General features: G+C 43.4%; 3 protein-coding genes across 3 annotated transcripts; 2 read left to right on the plus strand and 1 right to left on the minus strand.

The window, feature by feature from the left end:
* Window positions 1-13,487: 13,487 nt before the first annotated feature.
* On the plus strand, window positions 13,488-14,827 carry NEUTE1DRAFT_149163 (uncharacterized protein; the record flags this gene model as incomplete). Its single annotated transcript, XM_009856685.1, has 3 exons — window positions 13,488-13,988; window positions 14,051-14,351; window positions 14,413-14,827. The coding sequence occupies 3 exons, from the start codon at window positions 13,488-13,490 to the stop codon at window positions 14,745-14,747; spliced, it is 1,137 nt and encodes a 378-aa protein (XP_009854987.1).
* Window positions 14,828-15,274: 447 nt separating this feature from the next.
* On the minus strand, window positions 15,275-16,049 carry NEUTE1DRAFT_149164 (uncharacterized protein; the record flags this gene model as incomplete). The annotated part of the gene is made up of 1 exon (XM_009856686.1): window positions 15,275-16,049. The coding sequence occupies one exon, from the start codon at window positions 16,047-16,049 to the stop codon at window positions 15,612-15,614; it is 438 nt and encodes a 145-aa protein (XP_009854988.1).
* Window positions 16,050-17,173: 1,124 nt separating this feature from the next.
* NEUTE1DRAFT_149165 (uncharacterized protein) lies at window positions 17,174-22,405 on the plus strand (the record flags this gene model as incomplete). Its single annotated transcript, XM_009856687.1, has 2 exons — window positions 17,174-20,071; window positions 20,878-22,405. The coding sequence occupies 2 exons, from the start codon at window positions 17,174-17,176 to the stop codon at window positions 22,036-22,038; spliced, it is 4,059 nt and encodes a 1,352-aa protein (XP_009854989.1).
* Window positions 22,406-24,000: the final 1,595 nt, after the last annotated feature.

A 24,000-nucleotide genomic window follows, 5' to 3' on the forward strand; every position in this document is an offset into this window, starting at 1 on the left:
GGAGGATAGGGAGGAGGGGTTTTCTTTTAAGGATTAGTTTTGTTGTAATTAGTATAAATATAATTACTTCGGTTATAAAATCCTAAATTTAATTAAGGGAGTTGGGTTTAGAAATATTCTAGGTACTAAGCGGGTTTATTATATATTTATTATTAACGGGTTTAGTAGCTACTATAATATAGAGGTCTAATAGTATACTAAAGCGTGTAAGAGGATAGTAGAGCAATACGCGGGTGCTGGCTACTATGTATATATTAAGGTTCTATGAAGAAAGAAAGGAGAAAACGCTACCCTCTAAGTAGGTTAAGTATTAGAGTTTAAATAGCTATACGCTCTAATAGTACCTTATAGTTTGAGGTAGCGAGAGAATGCTCTAGAAGCCCGGAGCGCTATAGTGCCGCGGTCCGAATCGATTAGGGCAATCTCAATACGAATTACCGTCTTAGTACTTAAATTTAACCAATCAGAGCTAAATACCTTATCGAGCGCTAATCCTATAATATTAGCCTCCCCCTTCTCCCTCTAACTATAGTCGCGTACTATAGTTAATATTTATATTACCCCTATTTTACCCCTCTATAATTTTTACTCTCTCTCTTACTCTTTTAATAAATAATTATAATTATATTATACGTATACCCTTAATTCTACTTTAGAATACCTTTAAATAACCGTTACTAACTTTTATTTTTAATATTAATTCTAAATAAAATCTTTTCGGGCTCTAACCTACTATTCTAATTCGCTATCGCCCGGCTATAATATTTATAGTCGTACCTATAGTTATTCCTATATTTACGCCCGTACTTACGCCCGCGCCCGTACTTACGCCTACTATTATTACTATGCTAATAGTTACTTTAGTCCTTATTCCTATACTTATTTCTATTCCTACTACGCTAAGCTCTCCTACGCCCCGGACCCCAAGCGGTAGTAGCGGTAGTAGAAATTGTAAATTTATTAAAATATTTATTTAAAGTACTATATCCGCCTAGTACTCCTAATATATAATATTAGGGAACTATAGTATTTACGTACCTAATAAGGGTAAAAATTACTATGTACCTTATGCGCGCCCGAAGAATTCGGGTATTTATTAATAGTAAGCTTCTATTGTTTAGGAGTAATATTCTACCTAATTAGTAGAGGGCTATTTAAATAGTAAAATTTTATTTTACGAATTCTTTTATTTAATAATAATTTCAGTTTGTAATTTCGAATAATTAATAGCCGAGGGTTATATAATTCTGTAAATATTCTTTGAATACCTCTATTCTATGTAATTACTAATTTAAATTCAAAGATACTACCTATTTTATATTTAATTACCCTGTTAGTAAAGCGCTGCCAACCCCCCTCTTTATTACTATAGTAGTTCCAATTGTAATTCCGGATATTTTTATATCTTTAATTTTAATTTCGATTATAATATTCGAAAGATTAGGGGCTCTAGAGGAGGACTTTTAAACCCTTCGTGCGGATTAGGGTAGTTTAGTAGCTTTGTAATTGTTATTATTCGCTAAATTGTTTCGGGCTAGCCGGAATTCGGTCGCTTTGGTAAATATTACTATAGAATTTATTTGGATTATTAAATACGTTATTGCTATAGCTACTATTTATTTAAATATCTTTATAATTAGGTTTAATACCCGGATAATTAAAATAATTTAAATTTTTTAAAATAAAATAGTAATTATAGTAATAGAAATTCTTTTTAATAAGGTAGCTATAGAATTAGAGATTCGTATTAGAAAGTTAAAGGAGTAGCGGAGGGTAATAGAAGGGGATAGGATATTACTAGGTAAGGAGGATTTATAGGTTCGTTTTAAATTATTATTGGGTAGGGAGGATTTATTAGTACTAATAGAAGAGGGGGTGGTAGAGGATAGGTTGGGGAATATTAGGGTACTAAAGGAGGAGGAGGTAATAGAAATAATAGAAATAATATAATAGGAGGGGGATATATTAGAAGAGAAGATAAGGCTAAAAAAAATAGTTCGGTTTTCGGATTCGGTAGAGGAAATTACCTTTCTTTTAAAGAAGAAAAAAAAAGTACAAATTTCCTATAGTAGTACTACTATAATATAATTATCCTTAAATACTATAATTAAATTGGGTACTAGGGCGGCGTTGGGTATTAGAGATTCTAAGTAGAATAAATTAGTAGAAGAGGCACTTTAGTTTTAGGTAGGTAACTATTTTTTTTACTTCCAAATATTAATTTTATTTACTTTTCTTACTTTATTAATATATTCTCTTTCGTAAAGTAGTTTATAGGTCCGTTGTTAATTCGAACGTCCCTGTATTATTTTTTAAAGAGTTTGAGCGCTTTAGTATTTTTAAAATCTTTAAGCCGGTATTATAAGGGTTTATAGTAACCCTTCTACTTTACGAAGACTATCTAATTAGTCGGGCTATTTTTAATATATAAAATCTTCTTTATATAATATTCCTTCTCCCCTTCTATTACTACTAGTAATAATTATTTATCGATTAGAATTTAACTTAGTAAGGGGTTTCCAGGAGCCCGCTAGAAGAAATCGATATAGAAAATATTATAAATATTATTTAGGAGGCTTAAGATTTCTATAATTAGTGGTAAGAATACCTTTAAAGTAGTATATTTAGTATATAACTAGTCTAACTTTTTTTTAGGTCTTAGTAAAGTATAATTCTTAAAATTAAATTATACTTTATTACCTATTTAAAACTTCTCTATAAATTAGTAAGAGCGGTTAATATATTTTATTTATTCCTAAACTACTATAATTATTATAATTTGATATAAATCTATAATTTATAATAGCTTTTCAATAAATTATTAAACCTAAGTATTAGCGGGGGTATAGGAGTTTCTAAAACCCTTAGGGACTATTAGAACTACTAATTCCAGATTAAATTTATAAATAACGAAGATGGGAAATATATTAATTAAAGTATTAATATAATTATTAATAGCTAATTATACTAAAGGATACTACTCGTACTAATTATTTTATATTTAATTAATATACGTTTTCAAAAAAGTTTGTACTTCCTAATTTATTTATTCTAAACTACTATTAATCTAGAAGTAATAAATAATATTAAGAAACTACTTAATCCCAAATAATTTATAAAATCTACTCTAGAACCGTCCGGTCTAATTAGAATTCCGGTTACTAACTATAGACTATAGTTAACCGTAGTACTATATAAAGTAATCTATAAATCTTTTAATATAAACTTCGGCATTTATCGACGGTATAAGCTCTAATATAACATTCTTACTAAGGCAGTCCTTAATAATAAATAAATAAATATTCCCTCTAATTAATAGAAAGTCTATAATAAAGTCTATTTATACTTTTTAGAAGAATTAGTTTAATATTAGTATTAATTAGAATAACCTTTTTCTCTAAGTTTTCTAATATTTAATGGAGCCGTATATATAGTAGTTATATAAGAATTACCTTATATAAATCCCTAATAATAGCTAATAGAAGTACCGAATTAAAATTATAATAGTACCCTCTCTACCGAAGTACCCGAGTACTTAGGAATTATATATAATTTAAATAATATAAGTAAAGAATATATTATATTTCTAATTAAAATCGGATAATTTTATAGCTTTTACTTCAGTAATTACTAGGCACCCGGGGATTTACAGCCTCCCCTAATATCTTAAACGCTCGAAGTCGTCAATAGAACAATTAGCAATCTAAATTTTAAATTTAAAAGAAGAGTGTAAATCCCTTATATTATTTTCTACCGCTTAAATAATTTATTAATATATAATATCCTTCCCTACGGTAAAACCCTAAAATTATTATAAATTTGGATCTTTAAAGACCTTTAAACCCTTCCCCTAGGCCGTTCGAAAGCCCCGAAGGCTTATTATTGAAATATAAACGTAATTATATAAAGCGGATTCGGGAACGAACTAGAAGTTTCGAATTTCCCTATCGTCCTCCGTAGGCCAATTTTAATTTTATTGAAATAATATATCTAGAACTACCGCCTCTTTACCCGGCTAGTATTAAAATTCGAAGGAGAATTAAGAAAAATATTCGGCCTAGCGGGCTTACTATTTAAATAAATATTACCGGGTTATAAAGTATTTTAAATTATAGTAGTCCGTTAGGATTATAAAACTATTATAGTTACGCAATTTAACTTACTATTTTTATAAATAATTAATAATTACTAATATCTCCTTATTATAAATAAGGTAATTATATTCGGCTAATTTTAATTTCTTTAAATAAAATACTATAATACGTTTCTACCTATTTACCTCCTAAATTAAATAGCCTCCCAATATAAAGTTACTATAATCGGTCTCGAAGAAGGTCGGGCGTTTGGGGTCCTATTCAATTAATATAAGTATTCGAGTAAATAGCGTCTTTAGAAATTAAAAGGCCTCTTCGCAAATTATAGACTATTCGAACGGGACTCCTTTACTAGTAAGTACCGTAAGTAGTACCGCTACTATAGTAAATTCTAATATAAATATCTAATAGTAATTTATAAACCTTAAGAAGTTCCGGACCCCCTTCTAAAACGTTAGTACTACTTATTCTAAAATAGCTTTAACTTTTTTAGGATTGGTTTAAATACTAATACTAGTATAAATAATAAAACCGAAATACTTAACCTTTTTAATAGCGAATTCATACTTATTAAAATCTAAATAGAGTTTAGCGTTCCGGAAGCGCTCGAATACTATGTAGACTTTCTATATATAATCTTCCCGAGACCTATCCGTAAAAATTAGAATATTATTTATATATACTAAACAAAAATTGTCAAATTTCTATAATACCTAATTAATATACTATTAAAAGGTAATTAAAGTTCTATATAACCCGAAGGGGACTATAAAACACTCAAAGAGACTATAGCGAATTCGGAATACTATCTTATACTCCTTTCCTTCCGCTATTCGTATTTTATAGAATATTTATACTATATCTACTTTTAAGAATAATTTAATACCCTTAAATATTTAAAATATTTCTTAAATAAATAGAAGGGGGTACCGGTCCGTTCGAATAATAGTATTAAATACTTAATAATTGTAATAAAAGTAGAAACCTCCGCCCGATTTCCGTACGAATAAAATAGGAATTCTAATAACGGAATTATTAGCCCAAATAAATTCTTTATTTATTAAATCCCAAAATATCTTTTTAAATACTAAAAATTCTTCTCGAAATATATTATATAGCGGGCTAAAAGGGAGAGGAAGGTTCTTACCATCCAATCCCTTTTTTAATTTCATTTTTAAATCGATTTCTAATTTATAATTATTAAAGTAATCTACTTCTTATTTTTTAAATAAGGGAATAAAGTCCTAGAAGTCTTCGGGGATAATTTATTAGAGTTCTTTATTAGTCCGGATTCTCTTAAAGGCTAGAACCTTCTTAATATTCTTGAACCGTATAGTAAATACGGAGGCTTCTATAACGGTCTAACCTTCGAACTTTATAATCCAATATATATAATTAATAAAAGTAGTAACGAAAATATGTATAATTCTTTTAAATTCTTCGAAGGGGAGGGTCTTAGCTATAAATCTATTTATATAATTTACCCAAAATTGTATAATATTATACTAAAATCTCTTCTCGTAAGGGATTAAATATATTTAATTAGCTATTAATTATAACTCCACAAAAATAATAGGGTATTCGAATTCCGGTATTATATATATATGAACAAAATACAATTTTGAAATTCTATAAGGAAGTAGGTAATATTTTAAATAGAGGTACCCTCTATAATTACTATAGCACCCCGGATTTATTAGGCTGGGATTAGAATAACGGGGATTTAGAGATCCTGAATAATATTTTTACTAATAGTAATATCGTACTAGTAACTTTTATTAATAAAGGCGTAGAATAAATTAGTAGAATTAATAATAATTAGTATTAGAATTAGTCCTATCTCTATTTAGGTCTTAAACTCTTCTACCTTATTTAGTACTTCGGGGGTAGGCTCTAATACCCAATTTCGTACTAGAATTATTCTTTTCCCTAATTCAATTCGGAATTAAAAACTTCAATTATTCGAAACTCTTTATTGAATAATAGAACTATCTAAATAACTTAAATATATACTCCTTTAACTTGAAGGTTTATAGCGGGAAGGTAAGGATATTTAATAATAATATAACCCGTAGCGCTGTAACGGATATACCGTCTTTCGGTATAGTACTTATCCCTTTCTTTTTATAATACCTACTTAGTTTATCCTTTTTACTAGGAAGAAGAACTTCGGCTGCAAACGCTACAAATATTAATTATACTTATACAAATATTATTATTAGTATTATATTGAATACTAAAGGACGGAATAGGAGAGGAATTATAAATTTAGTACTAAGAGCTAGAACAATCCGAACCGGGAGCAATAGGAAAGTATACTCTAAACTATTAATTACTCTAATTACTATACTAAAGATAGCTTTAATAAAGGGTTTGGAACTCTATAGTCTTTTTATACTTATAAATAATATTCTAAAACTACTCTACGTAAATAAAATAATCGTTAGAGAGCTCTATAGTAAAAAGGTAATTATTAAACTTCTTATTAATAGTGTAACGAAAGAATTCTAATTTGATATAACTATTCTAATTATAACTGCCAATTTTTAAAAGTTTATTATTAAAATTAGTAAGAATTTAAAGAATAGCTTACTATCATTTTACTTTATTTTAATAAGGTTATTAAAGGCGTAATCTTAGGTATAATAAGTACTAAAGACTTACCGGATCTATTTAAGTAGTTCGGTCGGATCTTTATTACCGGAGAGGGTACGGGCGGTCTAATAACCCTCTAGCTACTACTATTTATCGATTGGTAGGGTATTAAGAATTTTAATCTATATAGTATTAGGATCGGTATGTAGATCGGCTTTAAAATTTATATTATAAGTTTTAATTAGCTTATTATAGTAGAAGAGGAAAATAGTAGGTTTACTATTCTATTTAGGGAATTTAAACGGCTTCCGCTAATATAATTTATTAAAGTTACTATTAAACTCCTTATTATTATTATCAGCTTTAGACTTTCCTTTATCCTTACTACTAGGAGAATCCTATTTAGTAGGGTATATAAATTTAAATTTTAGAGTAGGTTGGAAATAAATAAAATGGGGGATTATAAATTTAACCTTCCCCTTTAGCTTTAAACTAATTTGCAAAGCTCGAAATAAATTACTAAATAAGCCAATAGTATTAGGGGGTACTCTAGTACTCTTAATCGCTAGGGAATTGCAGGAAGCCTCTATATTACTATTAGTATTATTATTATCGTTCGGTATAGAAAAAGAGACTATTCTAATACTAATATACGCCGCGCTATTAGTTACAAGCTCTTTCCTTCTAATAGTTAATTAATAAGAGGGTAGAACTTAATAAGGGGATAGTAGAGTAATACGCAGGTGCTAGCTATTATATATATATTAAAATTCTATAAAAAAAGAAAGGAGAAAACGCTACCCTTTAGGTAGGTTAAATGCTAGAACTTAAATAGCCATACGCTCTAGTAGTACTTTATAGCCTAAGGCAGCGAGAGAATATTCTAGAAGCCCGGGGCGTTGTGGTGCCATAGTCCGAGTCGACTGGGGCAGTCTCAATGCGGGTTGCTGTTTTGGCACTCAAGTCTGGCCAGTCAGAGCCAGATGCCTTGTTGGGCGCCAGTCCCATAACAAAGCGTTTAATATTATTTTAATAAGCTTACTTCCCTATTCTATATATTCAATATAACTACTTAGCGTTAGAGTATTTTCGTTATTGAAATTCTATTATTAGAAGGTTTTGAAGTCCTTTGTCTAATATAACAAGTATACCTTCAACCGGGCAACTTTCGTTAAAGAATTTAAGGGTATTCTTAATAGTAGTATAACTAAATATAATATTTATGATAGTTTTAATAATACTAGAATATAGTTACTAAACCGTTTAAAAATATTATTATAAATTCAAATAAAGTAGCCTAAGAAACTAAACTCCGCTCTTCCTTTAATATTCCCTAAGGAGGACCGTTTTATTAAAGTTATTAAAATTATTTACTATATTAACGATAAATACTCCTACTAATTCAGCTCCTTAATACGAAGCGAACTACCCTCTATTAAAATTATAACCTACGAGGCGGTCTTAATAAATAATAAGATTTAAGAATATAATTGTTAAAATGGAGAGAAGGTAGCTAATTTAGACCGTAAAATAAGGAGGAGGGTATACCGCTTGCCTAAGGAAAGAGATTTTTTAAATCTTTCAAAAGTTTAACTTAGCACTTAAATAGTTAAGTAAGTATAGAAGGAGGCTATAGGAGACTAGAAAAAGTAGTTATAAGCTATTAGAGCTATAAATAATAAGATTATAAATAAGGTTAAAGAGTAGTAGAGAAAGTTACTAAACGGCAAGAGGAAGGTCTATTAGAGTATATATTAGGATAATTATAAGAAGAAGCGAGAAGAGGAGGGTTATATACTAGTTAATAAGGGTAATATTCTTAATACTTAGCTAAAGAGGGATACACTCTATAAAATTAATACTTATAGCATACTAGTACTTAATTACTATAAAAAAGTATAAGAGGATGGTCTTAATATACTAGGTTCTAATAATTTAGTTGAGATTAATTTAGGTAATAATCCTTCTACTATTCAATACTTAGAACCCCTATCCTCCCCCCCCCGCCTACCTTAATAATTCTTTATAATTGAAATTAGCTCTCAAGTAGCCGCGTATATTAATATATAAATTATTAATTCTATAGATAAGCCCATCCCTAAATTTATTACTGATATTGTTCGTTATTTTAATATATAGACAATCAACACTATATTTGAAAACGAGAATACCCTTCTCAATAATAAGGATAATATTATTATAAATAAAATATATAATAATAATAAGGGAGGTGAGAAAGAGGAGGAGGAGGATTTGTTAATATACCCACTAATTAATTACCGTTTCTTTACACTACTACCCTCTACTCCCAAACCGCCTGCACGAACTAGGCCATCAACTTCAATACTAGCCCCCTTAAATCTATCAAAACTACAATCTATCGAGTTAATACTATACTAGGGGGTTATAAAGTATATCGAGAGTACTATAAAACTTCAATTACAAGTAAGAAAGTAAATTATACGTATTAAAACTATGCTAGTAAGGTAGGAGGTAGTAATAAAGAAAGTGCCGCCTATACCCAGACCAGAACCAGCGCCAGTACTAGTACTAGCGCTAAAAAAAGATAAAAAATAATTGCAACCTACTTATCTATTTACTTACTACCTAATTGAGCAATATACTAGATTTTTAACAGCTTCTAACAACGTTGTATTAATATGTAATATAGTAGTTTAGTATAGGGATGGGTTAGATTACTAGTAAAATTCTATGTGGGCTGTCCCAGATTAAAAAGTTGTCCCACAATTCCCCAACCCCCTACTTAACGAATAGGGGGGTTAAAAGCCTTGGCGCCCAGAACCCCCCAAGTAACGTGATCGTCTTCTCTTATTTTTCAATTGTTCCAACATTGACCCGGGGTCCCTCGTCGCTTCTTTCTCCCCTTACCCTGATCTACAACGGTTTTCATTCCATGTCATTTCCGACGTCCATTCCATCTCTTCCAAGACTTTTCAAGATCAAAGTCTGGAGGAATGACCTAAGGTCCAGGTGAGAGCACCAGACCTGGGAAGCGGGGAAACCTGCACTAACAAAGCTGTCGGGACGAAAAGCGAAAAGCCCGTCCGTCAGCACTGCTCTCTGTTGTTGCCCGCTGGAAGTCTAGCGCCAAGAGCCTCAACGCCGTCCAGGTCCCTCTTAGTTTGGTCTCAGTCTTGGTTCGGTCCAATCCCCAACACCAAAAGACAACACGCGATATCCGCAACCGAAGCAAAAGGAAAAAGGGGCAATATCAAGAAAGCACTGCAACACCCGCAATGTCTTGTGTCGCCAAAGTGAATCACCTCAGCTCGATACTGATGCTTTGCTCGTCTCAAAATGTCGTCCCTCCTTGTCCATGCATATGTGAAGGGCACACACCAGTAACGCCATTAACGCCACCAGATTGCGTTTTCACAACTACGTATCGCTATGCCTGTTGCTTGATATCCCCGTACCCATCCCCTTGAGTTCCGTTATATGCGATCGTAGGAGGTTCCGGGGAACCACACCACTGGCTGACGCCAATCTCCGGGCGGTTTACCATCAACCAAACATTTAAAATGTGGTTATTCATGCTTAATCTTATTTGAAAGAAAAGGGCGTTGGTGGTGATACACAAACACACAACAATAAACCGGCCCTCTTTGGTAGACAAGTGGTGTGGTACCTGTCGTCATCCATATGACAGCATAATGACCCAACCTCTAACAGTCGCATTGCTGATGGGGGTTCACAAAGCGGGTAGCTAGGCAGACCATAACTGAAACATGGTCATCGGTTTGTGCCTTCAGTTCCTTTTCGAGAATCGGGGGTGGGATGGGTCCTATTTATCTCGAGACACTTGACGCCATCAACATCCCTTTTTGACCAAAAGCTTTCTGACCAAAAGCTTTCTGACCAAAAGCAGCGGGGGAGGTGCAACATCGAATACGAAGGACCGAAGGACGAGAAGCCGGCGGTAAACATGGCTCTGGCGGATGACAAGTCCGCACCGCTCATCCCAACAACCGTACAAAGCACCCAGTGACATGATCTCGTGATGCTTCTTCGTGGCAGTCCACCGCCAAGGATCGAGTCCAATGGGCTCAGCTTATCAGCTCGGTTCACGTAGCAAGCTCGAGGAGCTACCGCAGAGGCGGGTATCATTAAGCCATAACAACACGTGCGACCGGCCATCGTCAACGGTCGTTCTGTTCGTGGTGGAGATGAGGCAATGCCGGAGGACAAGGGGGAGGCTGGCCAAACCGCTGGCAATCCGATGCGACTGTAGCATTCAGAATGGATCCTCCCTCCAAAACCCACAGCGCAAACACCCGCTCCTGCATGCGAAGCCGTGTGTGGCTTGAGTTGATGCATGCACTACTAACACTAAGAGTTATCAGTGGCCGCGGCTACTGTAATTGACAGACACCAAGGGATAACCAGCGAGGGAATTCTCAAAACAAACATCGTGATCGCGACAACCGCAGCAACTGGACGACGCAAGAAATTAAAGACTCGATTGATCTTGTACGCGTCTGCTGAGCTTGCTTGACGGGTAGCCGCATCCCGTCTCCATCCCTCGATGCTTCCATCCACCCGACGGCTTCATCCACAGATCGAATACCTCTAGTGTAAGTGTTAGTGCCTGTTAGTGCTGGCACTTGTTAAACACCGACGCAATTTCATTTCCCCGGCCTTCCTTTCAACCTTTCGTCTTTTCAAAAACCGAATATCCAATGGCTAAGATGTATTCAGGCTCATCCGGACAACGTCCCGGATCGACCTCTTTCCCCTTTCAATCCAGGCAAACCATATTGAACACCAGAAAACCTGCGTGCAAGGGCATGGAGGGATGTTATTACGATCGGGACTCGCGCTACATCAGTTCATTGGGGACCCAAGTACATGGCGGCCACGAGAACCAAGGTTGACAGCTCAACTATGTTGTTCGTGACAGTGACTGCATTGAACACGTCGAAACAAACAAAGCCGAGACTACCTCTACCTCTACTTGGATAGCATGGCGCAACAGGGATCCCGAATCGGTAGGAATCCAGAACAGTACAGGGGGGCTCTGGTAGTGTACACTAACAGACCGGGGTAGGTGTAAGACTGGGGGGTTGTTAGGATACCTTCCAAGAGTGTCAGCATCTGACACAGAAGCGGTCTAGACGGATATAATCATCGAGTCAACTTAAGCTTATACGAGTCCTCATCCATTCCTCTGGCATCGGCACCTTCGGGGCGCCAGTGGGCAGAGACATGGCCAAGACAAGCGAATCTAAGAGAAAACACAGACCGCCAAGTCTCAGCATCACGATACTTGCAGTGGTGGAAGAGATACGTACTCTTCCCTTTCCTACCTCTAAGACGGAAGCTAGATCTCTGCCTCAGGTCCACGGGCCAAGAGAGGCTTCAAGCCACCAATCCGATCTGTGGACTCGACCCAGGATAGTTGAGAACGCTCGGGACAACGCCGGATATTGCAAACCACCCACCACCCGCATGTTCACCATGTTCACCAGCAAGAGGGTGTAGTCACCTCTAAGTAATGTAGGTGTAGTGTGTAGAGCTAATTTTCGAACCGCGTATCTCGGAAAAGTTCCAGGTTTCCATGCTTGTTCTTCGGCCAAGCAGCCAACACCCTCCCGGAAGGCGCTAGTCGATGGTGTTTGATATCAGCCGGCTCCTTCCTGAGGTGGCTTTCGTTGCTTCGCATGCGCGATGGCGGCGGACTATCAGACTAGAGGTAACAGGGAAGGACGGAAGGAACGAATGCTGGTGTGTCTCCTACTCTACTGACCAGACCACGCCATGCAGTGCAGTGGGCCAAGCCATGAGGAGTGCCGCCATCCACTCAATGCTCACTCCGTCACAATTCAATGACTCCATCGTGCCTTCTTTTTCTTACCTCCTTCCCTTGTCCATATGAAGTGGAAAGCATTACTAGACTGCCATCTCCCCAATTCCACGACCACTCAGTTTTGGCCCTTATCCTCTCTTCATTTTTCTCCTTTCTGTCATTATTTGATAACCACAACTAAGCATCTTTTACTCGACGACATCCAGCAGTATCTTAATCTCAGACCTGGAACTAATACCCGATCCCCATCACAAATCCCCCGCAACTTGACCGTTGGCCAGATCTTCCTCACGCAGAGATCATCATCATAATTACATAATTTTTTGTTGTTGTTTTGCTTTTGCTACTCCTCGCTGCAGCGATCAACCGGCTACCGTACCATTGCCGACTCGGCTATCCTCGCTATCCTCGCCTCCCGCCTCACTTCCTTTAACATACCTACTGCGGGACACACGACTCGGAGGTAAAGACACCAAGGACACACCTGGCATCTTGGGCGGCTTTGATCTCTCCGTCTCCGATCGTAACGGCTTTTACTTTTCAAGTGCTCCACCTGTTCATCCCGACCGAATCGCCAAACGTTCGTTAACCGCCTGAAACCGCACATTGCAGCGTCACCATTGCTTCTTGATTTCGTTTCCGCGTCATCATCACACCGCTGGTGCGGGCATCAGTCCAGAGCAGACGAGAATTCTTGTGCCGGTGTTTCACTGCAGCAGTCTGGAGTGCAAAACAAAAGACAGCAACCGGCAGACAAAGCAGGGATCGTCGTGGTCCAAGGACAAGCAGACGTTCAAGGGTACCAACCGCTTTGTTCAACCATAGCATCCCGGTAAAGCCGTTGAACCACTGCATCTGCTGCCCGCACACACGTCCCTAGCCGACAGACGCATCAGCCCATCAGGACATCATCGCCTGTTGATCGAACAGCACCCGAGCTCGAGGAACACAGGGACAGATAGACAGACACTATGGGTGCCCACGCTCCAGTCGTCTCCTCGACCTCCGTGGTCGAGATAGATAAAACCCCTCCTCCCTCGCAGCAGACGACATTCCTGCTGTCACCACCATCAGAGAAGAAAGCTGGCCTACATCCTGTCTCAGTCTCGATTACCCCTATCCCACCTCCCACTCCTACCACCAAGTACACCCTTTCTCATACCCACTCTCATCAGTCGAGCACTTTGACGGCCGTTGGAAGAGGCTCCTCCAGAGGCATCATGGCCCCCTTTGCCAACATGTCGCACCCCTTGCGCACCAATCTTGTCTTTGGGATAGGCGAGTTTGTCGGAACCTTCTTGTTCTTGTTCTTTGCCTTTGCTGGGACACAGGTCGCCAACACGGCTCCGGCCAATGCCGCGAAACTACCCTCGACGAGCAACCTGCTGTACATTGCCTTCGCTTTTGGGTTCAGCCTGATGGTGAACGTTTGGGCCTTTTTCAGGGTTACCGGCGGTGCTTTTAATCCTGCTGTAAGTGTTTTACTCTTTCCCATTTTCCCAGACCATAAAACATACTAACATACGTATCATAGGTTACGCTCGCACTTGTCCTCGTTGGTGGTTTCCCCGCCGTTCGTGCTGCCATTGTCATCGTTGCTCAGATCCTGGGCGCCACTGCGGCTGCTGGGTTGGTTCAAGTGATTTTCCCCGGTCCGTTGGCTGTGGAAACTACTCTGGGAGGCGGAGCGACTGTTGCTCAGGGCTTCTTCATTGAGCTATTCTTGACGTGCGAGTTGGTCTTTGTCATTTTGATGATGGCCGTCGAGAAACACCGGGCGACGTTTGCTGCTCCAGTAGCCATTGGCCTGTCTTTGTTCCTGTCTCAGTTAGTCGGTAAGTTCTTTTTCCTTCTCTTTCCACTTTTCCAGATCATATGCTCACGGTCGATCAACAGGCGTCTACTTTACCGGCGGCAGTCTCAACCCTGTCCGCTCCCTCGGCCCGGCCATTGTCAACCGCCACTTCCCTGGATACCACTGGATCTACTGGCTGGGTCCCGTGCTCGGTGCTCTCCTGGCTTGCGGGTTTTACAAGCTGTTGCAGGCCCTCCGGTACCACGATATCAACCCGGGTGCGGACGGCGACGGTCGTGACGACCTTGAGGGTGCCCGTCACGCGCATCAAGATGGATTGAAACACACTCCTACCAACCTTACGCAACCCCTCGCTAATGGCGAGACGGCCGCACTCCACAACCAGCCGGCGCAGGTACCGAGGGAGGAGTTGTGATGGCCCAAAAGACGTGGGGGGCAATGATTGGTGATTCCTGAGTGGGTGCTGCTGTTCGTGTGTTACCAACAAGTACTTGCTTGGCTTTTTTTTCTTTTTTTTTTCTTTATTGTTTTTGGATAACCTTTGGCGTTGGGATTAGAATGGATGCCTCTTCTTCCTTGGACGGAACGGATACTTGAATTCTTGGTCGGGACGGGAAATGGACAATGGATAACGGACCCCTGAGTAATGACCATGAAAAGGGCACCTACAATGCGACCGGACCTATAGTATCAGGGCCCCCTTGTGGCCAGGCTAGTATTACCTACTACCTACTACCTAGTACTACGATAATGATCAGTATCAATTAGAAAAATAATGATTTGGTGAGAAGAAGGGTACACAGACTGACCTTTGTGTTGCGTGACCGTTGCTGGAGATGGACTACTAGTAGTTGGCGGTGGTTTTCAGGGTGAGAGCGATATCGATCCGTGAACAGGTGTAACCAGCAAAAATAAAGAAAGGAAGCAGCAGACGAGAACTGTCAAAAGACAAGAAAAGGGGCCATGAATTGCATCCGTTCCGTATTTCCAAAATGCGAACAACAAGGACGCGTTTGGGGTATCCGTAGCGTAGGTGTGTACAGACCAAATAACCAAACAACAAGTAAGTATGCTGTACAACATGTTTGTAGTATGTGGATCGATGCGAGAGAGGAAGGGAACCAGCACCCTTCCTCCGTCTTTTTGTCTCCCGGTGAACCCGAAAATGTCCAGATCTATCCAACTGCTCTTCGCTAAAGCCAACTCCAGCTCCTCCTTTTCTCTTCACCTCCCTCCTCTTTCTTGTCAGATTCAGACAGACAGACAGACCTCCTCTAGTCTAACCCCTTCCACCATTATAATCAGCGCCCCCCGCCTTTCGTAGTCTCCGCACAATCTCCTCCTCGTCAATGTCGCGCACCTCGCTCGCATCCACCGTGATACTGTGATGCGCCAGCACGCGCTTGACCTCCCCGGATTCGATGGACACACGCGCCTTGCGCATCACCTTGGTCTGCTCGCCGATCCAGATGATGAGGGCAAACTTGACGCGCACCGACTCGGCGTCGTTGGCGTACTGGATGCGCACGTATGCGTATTGCACTTCGGTCGGCGACAGGTGGGATAAGAGCTCGGGAATGCCGCCGGAGCCGGTGGCTTTGAGAGAGAGGGTTTGTGTGGTGGGCGAGGCGTTGGACAGGAGAAGCCAGTTCTCCGGCGAGCGGTCGGAGCGGACGGCGTCGTAGGCGGTGAGGATTTCGGGGGAGGAGAGGGACATTTTGGCGTGTGGTTTGGGGGGCCGTGGGTGTGGTGGTGTGGTGGTGTAGTAGTGGTGGTTGTACGTGGTTATCACCGCGGTTGTTGTGGTAGTTTGGGAGAGGACCTCGAAAAGGGGGTTGCTTCGGGGTTCGGAGTATCGGTCGGTCGCGTTGCCGTCAAGGCCCGTGTGGAAAGTAGGTAGGATTAGGTAGGTATATTAAAAGGTGGTATTGGCAATCCGGGGGGAGCCGTCAATTGACCGGTGGGTGGTTGTTTGTTTGAAGGAGTCCGGAGACGGAAGACGGTGACCTTGTCGGAGTGAGGTGGTGTTAAAGGGGGGGAAGACGGGAAGGGGGGCCGCGTCGGATGTCGTGTGCCACGTTGGCGAGGAAGGGGAAGGGGAAGCTCCCCCCGGGCCGTCCGTTAAATTGTTAGTGCACCCCGCCAAGCTGGAACCAGGGGCAGCTTCAGCGGGAAGACGGCATGTTTCAGGGGCTGGCCCGCTGACGGACGGGAGACTTGACCTGGGAGGAGGTCCAATTGGAGGGGTGTCTCTGGTCTTGGCAGCTGCGTGCCTTGAAACAGCTGGCACGTGATCACCCTGAGAAGCTCATTGCCAGCTGACAGGTCGTCGTCCGGGTTGAGTCCCTCTTCCACCTTTCATCGTCATCACCAACTAGACTACCTACCTACCTCTAGCCAACCAAACGACTCGACCAAAAACAGGCTGACGGCCACCAAATCACTACGATAGCGACAGCTGAAAGCACACGACAGCCCAGCTTCACGTCGCACTTCACACGCTAATCAATTATCATCCGAATTCTGCGCCGTCGTGCTCTACACCATTCATGCCCGTTATATTGTCCAATTGATTCGGCTTCGTTATCATCAAAAGCTAGAATACAAACCCATTGTTCCACCGTCCTTGTCCAGTTCCATTATCACGGCTCTTAGTATGGTGTTTTCTCGACTGTCCAACTATCGCTTTCCCATCTCTGTGCTCAAAACTATCTACCTATCTAACACAGCCAATGCCCGCATAGGACTAACACCATTTATGTACAGTTCCACCACGACGCCAATGACATTGAATAATCACTGATCATCGCCAACTGGGCTGATTGACTATCACAAGTGGAGATGGCTGCTCACGATCCCAGCAAGCAAGGGCTCCTCGGCTCCACGTCCACCGAGCATCACGCCGATTACTCGTCCGACTCCGACGACAACGTCAACATCAACACCACTCCCAAACGTCCCACCCCCAGACAGAAACAACAGCGAACACGACGCACCCGGCCCACCAACCCAGCACTACCAACCTTCCAACCACTGCCCACCCGCAAATCATGGCTAGCGAGACGCAGCAGGTACTGCCTCATCTTCGCCGCCTTCGGGCTCATCCTCTTCGTCATCCTCCTCGTCGGGGGAGGTCTAGGATACAAGGCTGCTCTCCAAGAACCTCCCTACGGCCTCTCACCACCATGGTATCCTTCTCCAAAGGGTGGCATAGCCGGTACCTGGTATGAGTCCTACCAAAAGGCTGCCAAACTGGTGTCCAAAATGACCCTGGCCGAGAAAGTCAACATCACCACCGGCGTCGGCTGGCAAATGGGTCTGGCAGTCGGCACCACCGCCCCTGCTGTGCTCGTCGGCTTCCCTGCTTTACAACTACAGGATGGACCGCTGGGTATCCGAAATGCGGACAACATTACTGCTTTCCCAGCCGGAATCACCGTCGGCGCGACCTGGAATCGTCAACTGATGTACGCCCGTGGTAAAGCACACGCCATTGAGGCCCGTGCCAAGGGGGTAAACGCCATTCTCGGCCCCTGTGTCGGTCCTCTTGGTCGCATGCCCGCCGGCGGTCGCAACTGGGAGGGTTTTGGCTCGGATCCCTACTTGCAGGGCATCGCGGGCGCGGGAACGATCAAAGGCATCCAGTCCGAGGGCGTCATGGCGACCGTCAAGCATTTCATTGCCAACGAACAGGAACACTTTCGCCAGCCGTGGGAGTGGGGGTTGCCGAATGCTATTTCCTCCAACGTGGACGACAGGACATTGCACGAGTTGTATGCCTGGCCTTTTGGCGATGCGGTCAAGGCGGGCGTGGCCAGCGTCATGTGCTCATATAACATGGTCAACAACAGCTATGCGTGTGGGAACAGCAAATTGCTGAATGGGATCCTCAAGGACGAGCTGGGCTTCCAGGGGTTTGTCATGAGTGATTGGCTGGCGCAAAGGGCAGGAGTCAGTACGGCGTTGGCGGGGTTGGATATGACGATGCCGGGTGATGGACTCAGGTGGGCGAATGGCAAAAGTCTGTGGGGGAAGGAGTTGAGCAAGGCGGTGATGAATGGGAGTGTACCGGTGGAGAGGATAGATGATATGGCTACGAGAGTGGTGGCGGCTTGGTATCAGATGGGCCAGGATAATGAGGAAAAGTGGCCAAGGGATAAGGGGCCGAACTTTTCGAGTTGGACGAGCGAACAGATGGGGGTGGTTAGCCCAGGGAGCCCGACGGAGCAGCAGACGGTGGTGGTTAATCAGTTTGTGGATGTGCAAGCGAATCACTCGGTTATTGCGAGGCAGGTGGCGGCTGAGGGAACGGTGTTGTTGAAGAACGAGGGTCCGGTCTTACCACTTAGCCGAGCGGGACTTCGCAAACGCCAAGACGCCAACAACACCCCCGACAGGGTCAAAATCGGCATCTTTGGCGAAGACGCCGGTCCCTTGCCCGGAGGTCCCAACTCCTGCCCAGACCGCGGCTGCAACCAGGGCACTTTGGGATCCGGCTGGGGTTCAGGGGCTGTGGAATTCCCATACCTGGTCACACCTGTCGAAGCTCTCCGCAAGCAGTTCGACTCGTCAAAGGTTGAGCTGCACGAGCATCTATCCAACCAACTTCCTTTTTCACTTTCTGAAAAGGCCGTGATCGATGACCTTGACCTTTGCCTCGTCTTCGTCAATGCCGATGCCGGCGAGGGCTTCAAGGCGTGGGAAAACGTCCGTGGTGATCGACCTGATCTCTTCTTACAGAAGAACGGCGATGCTTTGATCCAGGAAGTAGCAGCTAGGTGCGGAGGCGGGTTTAGTGATGTCGTGGTCGTCATCCATGCCGTCGGCCCGGTAGTGATGGAGCGCTGGATCGATCTCCCCCAGATCAAAGCCGTTGTGTTCGCTAACCTTCCCGGTGAGGAGTCCGGAAACGCTTTGGTGGACGTGCTGTTCGGTCATGTCAATCCCTCCGGCCATCTTCCCTTTACTATCGGCAAATCGTTAGAAGACTATGGACCAGGCGGACAGGTCCTCTACCTCCCCAACGGCGTCGTCCCGCAGCAGAATTTCAGCGAAGGGCTGTACGTCGACTACCGATGGTTTGACAAGAAGGGCATCACCCCCCGCTTCGAATTCGGCTACGGCCTGAGTTACACCCCTTTTGAACTCGGTAACGCCACCGTCAAGACTATCCGGCCCAAATCCGCCCTACCTTTTCCTCGTCTTGATGCGCTTGTGGAACCGCCCACCTACTCAACCGACATCCCTCCGGTCGAAGAGGTCCTCTGGCCTGAAGGCGACAAGGAGATCAGGAGGTTGGACAAGTACATCTACCCGTATCTCTCTGCAGATGAAGCACACAACGCTGTGGCGTCCAGAAAAGGAGGCAAGAAGTATCCTTATCCTGATGGCTACGACACCCCCGCACCCTTGAGTCAAGCAGGCGGTGACGAGGGTGGGAACCCCGAGCTCTGGGCGGTTTATGCCCAGGTGACAGTGGACGTGCGGAATACGGGCAAGGTAGCGGGTTCCGTGGTGCCGCAGCTGTATCTCTCTTATCCTGATTCTCCGAAGGAGTCTGCAAATGGAACGGTGGAGGTGGACTTTCCCGTCAAGGTACTAAGGGGGTTCGACAAAGTCTACTTGGAGGCGGGCAAGTCGGCAAAGGTGGAGTTTAACTTGACGAGAAGGGATCTGAGTTACTGGGATGTTGAGGTGCAGAATTGGGTGATGATTATGGAGGGGGAGTATACTTTCCATGTGGGACAGAGTAGTAGGGATTTGCCGGTGTCTGTTACATGGTAGAAGGAGGACTGACTGCGGATTACCCCAATAATATGAGATGATGTGATGTAGTTTTGGCTTGATGTATAATTCTTTGAACAATTGATCGTTTGATTACTTTCTCTATTGACATGGTTTGACAAGGTAGTGGCAATGCTCGCCTCACCTCAGTTTTCTTGTCAACCTATCTTTCCATCAATGATGTTCTTTTTGTTTCTCCAGCTGTATGGCCATTTATTAAGCTACCAACCCAACCTGCCTTTTGTCTCCTCGCGTCTCACTGCCTTTCTGTTCACACACCATAGGTAATCACTTGCTTGACCGAAATGGATTGATTGATTGAAGGGTTGTTATTTGCAGAGTTGTCTGGGCGCAAGAGGAAAGAAATGCTGTCCAAGTCAGACAAACGATGGATTGATGTCGGGGTACGTACCTCCTAGAAGTGGGGAAATCCTGTACACTAAGTCAGACAGAGACCCAATGCCAGAAAACACACCCAGGGGTGAATGAACGAACAAAGCCGAAATGGGAAAATGCACTGCCCCGACTGGCTGCATGATTGGTTGGCTCATGGCTTTGAGTGGAGCATGTCGGATGCCCCATTGTCATACCCCACCTTCAGCCCACCGGGTACCACAGATCGTGATCCACTTCTGTAACGAGGGGGGGGGAGTGCCCTGAAAGGGACCACCCGGGACCCGACGTCTATTTCTTTGCCTCCTTCTTGTCTTCTTCTCCCGATTGACTTTCTCTTCCCTTTCCCATCAACCACAACACTCCAGTCTGGTGACTCGGACTGGCAACCCCCTTTGCATTTAACCCCTTCAAGACAATCTTCTCCCGGCCTCGATCGAGAGGCCGTCCATACTCTGCAAGAATGGCCGCCGCAGCATGCTCAGCAGCCGCCAGCGTCCGCGTCTCGGTCTTCTTCTTCCAGCCTGCAATACTCGTTGCAGGACACGCCGCCCTTTGACTTTGACTTTTCTTGCGATTTATTGACCGATTACGATTTCCTTCATCAGCAACAGCAACAAGACTTTAACTGGGCCGACCCTCTTCTGTTTCCCGACCAACAAGATCTGACATCTCTCGCCTTTCCTATCTCGACTACTACTACTACTACTACTACTTGCGACACTGCTCCAACTTCAACCACTGTCTCGCCCTTTGCCCCGACATTACCTTTGTCAGTAACACCATCGCCACTCCTCGCCGACACCAACGACATCTTCCAACAACAAGGCTGGGCCGACCCTTCACCATCGGCACCACCACAACCGCCCATGCACCTTTCTCTTGACCATCATCACCTTTCCTCCGACGACCCATACGCCGCCGCTTCCCTCAGCCATGTCACCGACACGCTCTCCACCACCATGGGCTTGACCATGCCAAGTGGACGGAACACAACAACCCTGGGCATGGACCTGTACAGGACAGCCAGCAACAATTCCGGCAGCAGCAGCAACAACATGGGCTACAGTCAACTCAACGCCGCCACCTCTTCCAGTTCTCGCGATCACTCAACCACCCCTCCCACCTCGCAATCTTCTGGCTCCACTTCCCCGACAGCATCGACCAGCCATCACGGGCACGGGGGGCAAGGCCATCTCTACCCCGGCCTAACCCTCCCATCTCCCGTCGATGCTTCCAGCAAGCCCAAGCGCGGTCGTCCACCCGGTCCCAAGAAGCGCGCTCTTTCTCCTAGCGTCGCTGCCGAAGCCGAGCTCACAGACTCTGAGGACATCCTGATCAAGCGGCAGCGCAACAACATTGCTGCGAAAAAGTACCGCCAGAAGAAGATTGACAGGATACAAGAGCTCGAGGAGGAGGTGGATCAGATCAAAAAGGAGAGGGACGAGTTGAGGCTGATGCTGGCCAAGAGGGATGCGGAGGTGGGCATGTTGAGAGAGATGCTTGTCATGGCTAAGCAGGGGCGGTGACGTACCTGAGAGATCTGTATTGGGGTTAAAGGGCAATGACTGATGATATAGGCAACGGAAGACACAAGTCAGTTGTTAGCAAGGCGTTCTTTTGAGATGGAAGGACATCAGGGATGGAGGATTATGATTCGACTCAGACGATGTCGGCTCTTCTTAATTGACATTTGTGTTTCTTTTTCCGCATTGCAGTTTTGATCTGACTCCTCGGAATAGGGAACGTGGTTGCATCATGGTGAATGTGAAGTGTGCTGATATTTTGTCGTTGACTTACCCGTGATGAAGTGCTTGTTTCCCACTGTGTTTGACTTGGTGGTTTACAGATGGCGATATGAGGCTCAACGAAGGACAATGGATAGAACTTGTGCTTCATTCATTTCCCAAACCGTCTACTTGAAGCTATTTACAATTGGGATATCCTACCAACAACCCTCACGGGCTTCAAACATACATCATGAATCATAGCAGATTCATCTACCATCACCGGAAGAACGAGGTAGCTAGCCGATCGTTTATTGAGTGCCTTGCATCTGCCCCGGAATGCTTACAGGACATCAATAACCGCACCATCTACCTAGACTAGCGATGGGAACAATATCCTGTCGTTACCGTCTTTCATAAAACTACAGACACCGTCAAGATGTCCATACCAATGTCCCTGTTGAAGGTTCAGTTACCTGACCCAGCTGCCTTGCAAAGGGAAAGGAGACGACCCGGGGAGTACCAAGCACGGGCCTTCACTACAGTAACAGTTTCCCTATCAAAGCTACGAGCAGAACTGTTAGAGGCATGGAACTTAAGCCGTACCATCCGCCAAACCTAGGTACGATAGAAGGCACCAACTGCGCTCAAACCACGCACTAGAAATCGCGGATGAAATGGGCTCATCCAGTTCCACTTGTTTCGTGTAACCACTTCCTCGGAAATAGGGACAACACGAGACTTCCATCCCAATCTGTAGAGGTATGCATCTCTCCCGTGCAGTCTCACCGCGTCCCAATTACAACGGCAGCCAACCATTGATTGGCTCCTGACTAACACAAGACGGGATGAATGATGGTTGATGCAGGATGAACCAACATGAATGCAAAATGATTGCAAATGAATCATAATAAATCATTTAGTAGACTTACCCCCGCGGGGTGAAGGGCCAGAAATTGGGGTAATAGTGGAGTTAGGTGGAAGTTGGAGAGCAGCCCGCCGGGCCGGCGGCGGCATGGAGGGCAGTGGGGGACCCGACGGGAGCTGAAGAGAGCTTTATCCTTTTTGAGATTAGCGAGATTGGTGGGGGTGTTGTGGTGTCAGGTACACAACACTTTAACTATAAGTTGTGCATGGACACAGTAGTGTACATAGGTAAGTACAGGATTTTAAGCTTAGCCACTAAGCATAACTGAATTGAACCCTCGATTGCCTTGTCAAATGGTCTTGTACATTATGCGCGGATGTTGGGATGGCTGGAATGGGATAATGGTCATGTTTGATCTGGTGTCTTTGGTCGTGAGATTGATGCCTGGGCTTTCATCGTTTCCGTTGCGGCTCGCGGTTTGGCGGTCCTGAAACCTGTCTCGATTGTACTGGCGCCTGGGGGTTGAGGATGGGCTTGGCTACGTTCCTTCCACGAAGATTCTGGCAGTGGTAAATGCAGTGAGCAAAATGCCTTCTTGGCGTCAGCACCTCGAAGAAATTTGAGCCAGAAAAAAGCAATGGCCACAACCACGTTTTCTTATTGTCTTAGGTGATGCCGTGGAACGCAACCGTGTAACCGTGGGGTGTGGTGGTGGATGTTGATTTCTAATGTCCTGCGGCGTTAGGCGTTTAAGGTTATCGCTCTCTCGAGTCTTGACGTCGTTGATGAGCTGCCGTCGAATTCTGCACACGGAATTAATAATCGGAGTACACCGCTTGCCGGCATATGAGTTGTTAGTGTGGCACCTGCATTATACAAGATTCAGGGGGTGTGAG

The sequence above is a fragment of the Neurospora tetrasperma genome (assembly GCF_000213175.1).
Source record: "Neurospora tetrasperma FGSC 2508 unplaced genomic scaffold NEUTE1scaffold_81, whole genome shotgun sequence".
Classification (NCBI taxonomy): Eukaryota; Fungi; Ascomycota; class Sordariomycetes; order Sordariales; family Sordariaceae; genus Neurospora; species Neurospora tetrasperma.